Here is a 5,811-nt window from a genome sequence, read left to right as displayed (position 1 = left end):
CCACACTGAACATAACAACGATCAAAATTTGATCAGATATAGAAGTGAGAAACAGTGATCAGACGATTTGGTGAAAAAGATACATCCCCTTCAAAGAGGGCCCAGAATAAAAAGCATCTCTAAAGGCATTAGTGCAGCCAACAAAATCTTCAACACCCACACTGAACATAACAACGATCAAAATTTGATCAGATATAGAAGTGAGAAACAGTGATCAGACGATTTGGTGAAAAAGATCCATCCCCTTCAAAGAGGGCCTAGAATAAAAAGTCATTGTCTAGCATCTCTAAAGGCATTAGTGCAGCCAACAAAATCTTCAACACCCACACTGAACATAACAACGATCAAAATTTGATCAGATATAGAAGTGAGAAACAGTGATCAGACGAATTGGTGAAAAAGATCCATCCCCTTCCCTATCTGACAGTGTCTTGGGTAAGAAGAATTGGTCTGAGGACATAAATAGAATGAGAAAGCAGTCTGTGGACAAACAGCACAAACCACTCTGACTAGTGATGTCTGTAGATCAGTAGCAAAGAAAAATAAACCTTCTGGTAAAGGTGATACATGGCATATGAGAATCACGTCACAAACAGGTGTTGAGAAAGGACATGTAATATGTAACCTTAATATAACAGTTAGGTAACTGGAATGGTCGTTTGGAACCAAGGATCCAACATGACTTGAGGAATCCAGAGAGTATTGGAGACTTAAAGAATATTTTATGGTGAGTATTGAATGGTAGTCTATAAGGCTGCCTTATACAGGGCAATTGTGGAAGATGCAAAAAACAAGTTATAGTTGGCACTTCTGATTGAAGTGGGTTCAACCTCCTCTTAATACACCATTATCGATGTCATTTCTGTTGATAAATGTTCATCGCGGGACGAAGGAAAAACTGAGACAGATACATGGCAACCTTAGAAATTAAACCTTGATGCAGTGTGAAAGGCTGCATAATCTCTATGCCTGAAGATTGAGATTTGAATAGCTGAGTGTACCATGTCAGATCATGGCTGCCTCCACAGAAATGGCCTAAGAAGAAGTGGAAGAGGTGGACACTCCACAGAAGCAAAAACCAGAGTGTAGCTGCCAATCTGGTGCTATCAACAGGACTCAAAAATGGGTTGGAACCATTAAGGGTAACTGACAAATAGTCTGCCAGACAGAGATAGTTTCTGAGAAAAGAATTATGAGATTGAGAATAGCCTATACTTAAAGGCTGGGCTACAGAAGCCAGTCTCAAACAAGACTCATCATTGATCTGAATACAGAAAACTATCAACAAGACAAAGAAGTCTACAAAGACGACCCCCACCAAAATAAGAAATTTGAGGATCAATTGACACTGAAGTAAAATGAAGCAAATTAGAAAACTCCATCACCCATCAAAATACCCATAATACAATGTACAGAGTTCAGCATTTATTGTGATATCAGGGGAAGCAGAAAATAAAAATTCTAATACAGAACTCTCTAACATAAAACTAGCCCTATCAGGCATTACAGAAATAGGCTAATATTTAAGTTAGCATATGCCTGTGTTGTATGCTGAAGCACAGAAGTGTCATCAGGAATAATGTCAGTTTATAAGCCCTGTTCTTCTGAAACAGAGAGTAAAAAGGCCTGGGCAAATAACCAGGCTTGTTCACCAACAGGCAAGTAAGGGCAATGCTTTGTGACACTGGAATCAACCTGAATGGGAAATAGCACAGAGATAATAGCAGGTGATTCAGCATGTGTGGCCCAAATGAAGAAGCAAAAACTTCTGAATTAGCAAAAATATAACACCAAGGTTAACATTAAAATTCAGATTCATGATGATGAAACAAAACAATGTAGCAACAGGACTGCCAACAAAACAATTAAGCTTTGGACTGGAATGTAGAGCTAAGTAGTCCCCTAACACGTGCAAATAAGTCATATGGAAGGTGGTAAAAAAGGAGAACTGTGAGTATATAAGATGTATTGCATCAAGGTCATTCAAAAAATTAGGTCACATTACATTGACAAAGTGAGTTCTTCTTAACAAGAAGAGGCTAACTGTAATAAAAAAAGTCTGCCTATTTTGAATTGCTAATTAGGGCTGATTTATGTGGGCTAAACCTGAGTCTGTAATGAATATTTAATTCAAGTTCTTCTATTTGCCTGCCTGCATTAACGAAAAACAGGTAAATTAAACTGAATAAAACTTCAGCTTGGTGAAATCTTGTCATTTATACTTAAATCATTTTTGATATTAAAATTGCACATTAAATTATTTTATCCAAATTTTTTATGTTATATATATGATGAATAACTTGTATACTTTTTCAAAAATTATCACACTGACAGTACTGTACAACAAGATTGGAATAATACATTAAAATTAAAAGAGCTATATGAGACTTTGTAAGAAAACTTAAAAATACAGAAAACAATTTTTTTCTACTGCTTTGATGACCAATTCAAACAATACTGGTACTTACAACAATGGTTCCTTCTTTTCCATGATTTTGATGGAATTCAACCATTTCTTTAAATGGAAAATCACAGATGACATCACTGTTCAAAACAAAGAAAGGTTCTTGGTCTGAGCTGAGGATGTCTTTTGCTAAAGCCAAAGGTCCTGCAGTTCCCAAAGGTTCATCTTCATGTGAAAGTGTAATTTTTATTCCTAACTGGTAAATAAAATATATATATATTATTTATACTTATATATGTATAAAACTTGAATACGAAAGCATTTTTCAAGTCTCATTCAAATAAATTAAAACACACCCTTTTAAAATATTACATTAAATAATTATGGTACTTGTGATGATGAAATATCAATCTTTGTCATAGCTAGTAGCCAATCCAAGATTTTAATTTTTTAATATTTTGAATTGTATCATAGGATGTTACCTGTTCAAGTGGTTCATGAATATTGAAGATACATTCATAATATGGCCACAGATTTCAAAAAGATAAACTACCTTACTCTGGCATGATGGTTACCAATATACATAATTCATATACCACAGGAATTTACATGAAACCACAGTAAATACCTTGACTATAAATCAGACTACTCCAACAGTGCAAAGATAGGAATCATAAATTGCCTGCCTTGTTTCCAGAATAAACAAAGTTTATAATAACAAATAAAGTAAGAAAAACACATAACTGAAAACTTCTTCAACAATGGACACCCTAAACACTTAATACAATAAACAATAAGAAGAAAATTACAAACATATACTTTGTACATAAAAAATATAAAATCATTACAGTAGTCAGAAGCCATAAAACAATGTGTTTGTGATTAATACACACCAAATCACCTAAATACCCAATGTAGAGGAAAAATACCATTTAAAACTTCCCCTGTGAATGTAGATTCCAATATACTGGAGAAAGAAACAGACCAAAAAATGGGAGGAAACACCAGTTGAATGTATAATACACACACTTTTATCAAGAACAACCAAGATCAAATCCTGGCCACTACTGTAAGGAAAATAGTATTTCTCAGTAATTCCCTGAAAAGAAAAAGCAGATTAGTAGCTAAAACATAAGATAAACTAATTAGTAATTAGTACACATATATAAATATACAAACTTAGTTACTAATTAATAATTAGACTTGGATAATCCTATAGGCTATTAACTACCACAACAAATATTACAGTAATTTGCACTTTTTACCCATTTTTCATTTTTTGTAGTGTAAATGTAACATTATAGAAAAAAAATCAGAGAGTCAAATAAAAAGAAAATGCTAAAGTTATCAGACAGATACTTACCTCTACACAGAACAAATGACTAATACCTGGTACCACACCCCTACACACAATAATACATACTGTGCCACTTTATGATGCACTCAGCATTCCACCAATAGAAGAGTGACATCCTCCATACACAGTATTCCCCACAAACACTGTGTATACCAAAAGCTGATTCTTGACAGGGAAAAGGGGTGGGTGGTTTTGTGGAAGTGAGTTATCTACTTGATATACATTTTCAGATAAGAAAAATGTTAATTTCAGAAACACTATTCACCTCTCCAAAGAACAAATAACTAGAATCCCAGATAGAGAAAATGGTGGATGGACTAGTATAGAGAAAGAAATGAAACTGATGAGATCCTTTCTAAGAATATAGCAACAGAAAGAGAAAACTCGTACAGCGTGTCACCCACTAGAGGGGACCTATTGGGAACATCACTCAGCAAAAGACCCCATATGTCTCAACTGGGGAAAAAGACTCTTCACACAATACAAGTGCTAGTGCAGAAAAGTAATGTCAAAAGAACCTCTTGCATGATGCTAAATTGTGAAAATTGCAGGAAGAATGTAAAGGCTGTTCAACCGACCTGTATTTCTTAGGGGTTCGGCTGATCATATATGTGTAGTATGGCACGGGCAATAAGTCAACCTTTGCAGTATGTGAGAATTATAAGATATTCTTGTGAGAATAAGTAGATGCAGGAATGAATCATCCCAAGGAAAAAGCAAAACCCAACTGACTAGTCACAACCACTGGGAATGGTTTGGTTCTTAGTGAAGAGAGTGGTCTGTACTACATTTCCACATAAGAAACCCCTGCCCTACTTTCAATCAAGGGGTCCCTCCACTCAAGTCTCATACCAATGGGATTATACTGACTCAAAGGAGAACTCTCCACCTGCTTGGTACTGGGAAAGTAAGAGTTCACCTATACTTCACTAGGAAAAAATGGAAGAGAGAAATTCCCACTGGAGAGGTGGGTGGGCTTAACAGGAATATTCTATCATCTGCATAAGGTCCCACACTGAGAGACTGTGTAATAGTTTGCTGCAAATAGGAGGAGCAGGAGCTGACCATGTGTGAGGGCAGGGAACCACACCTGATGCTTTTTTTGTTTTGTAGTAATACAGCTTGGAAAGTAAAATATTTAATTTGCTGAAGCAGTCTTGTGGAAAACCTATCTCAACAGCAGGCACTGACCAAAGAAAGATGGTCTTAACACTGTGTATATGTGTGAATACTGCAACAAAAGAAAAAAATCAACAACTGAGCTTTTAAAGTCTCTGGGAAGACTGAATAACAGCAACTGGAGGGAGACAAAACACTGAGGTGAAAGACACCACAATGTGGTGTAAATAATGTTACACAAAGATGTTGAGAACCGTCCACATCCTCACCTGCAACATTTCATCCAGAGGACATCAACAGCCAGAAGCAAGAGAAGATATGAAATGACAAGTCCATAAAGGAAAGGACAAGTTGAATGAATTGTTTAAAATAACTGGTCAATTCATGAGAAGAAAAATCCCATAGCAAAATAAGATCAGAAATGAGAAAAAAATGGCAACCATGGGGTATATTCCACTGATCTGCCAGAATCCACTAAAGAGGACAAAAAAGTACACAGCTGAAAAATAAAATCGGGCAACATGAAGGACGGGTTAGTTTGACTTTTCCTGTGTAAAGCTATTGAGGTTGCAATTCAACGCCTCAGAACAAAAAGGAAGAGGATAACTAGCTAAAAAGATGAGTAAGCAAAAGGCAAAGAGGAGTTGATTGCAGGTAAAAATGAATATCAAAGTATGAAAATGAGAAAATCCCCAAGATTCAATAGATAGAAGCATTAGAAAAGAAGAAGGATTTTAACAACATACCACAGAGAAAAAGTCCTAACTTCAGGGAGGGGATCACAAATGATAGTCAACACAAAGCAGGGACAGAAAAAATCTACAACAACTGGGAGAGGGAGAAAGAGAGAATAAATATCTTAGAGTTGAGGTGCATGTGAGAATTAACCAGCAGAAACGACTGGAGTAAGAGAATAAATGTCACGTACCTG

General features: G+C 35.8%; 1 protein-coding gene across 1 annotated transcript in view; it reads right to left on the bottom strand.

Moving 5' to 3' along the window:
• The window catches only part of LOC106473264 (mannose-1-phosphate guanyltransferase beta-like), a gene marked incomplete at its 3' end in the record, with an annotated part of 39,577 nt that overhangs the window by 4,298 nt on the left and 29,468 nt on the right, over window positions 1-5,811 (bottom strand). The window contains exon 4 of the mRNA XM_013933949.2: window positions 2,469-2,660. Coding sequence (XP_013789403.1) covers window positions 2,469-2,660 — 192 coding nt within the window. The remainder of the gene's footprint in view (window positions 1-2,468; window positions 2,661-5,811) is intronic.

Source organism: Limulus polyphemus, unplaced genomic scaffold (assembly GCF_000517525.1).
Source record: "Limulus polyphemus unplaced genomic scaffold, Limulus_polyphemus-2.1.2 Scaffold6022, whole genome shotgun sequence".
Lineage (NCBI taxonomy): Eukaryota > Metazoa > Arthropoda > Merostomata > Xiphosura > Limulidae > Limulus > Limulus polyphemus.
The sequence above is the reverse complement of the archived record's forward strand: the minus strand, read 5'-3'. Positions and strand labels throughout refer to the sequence as shown.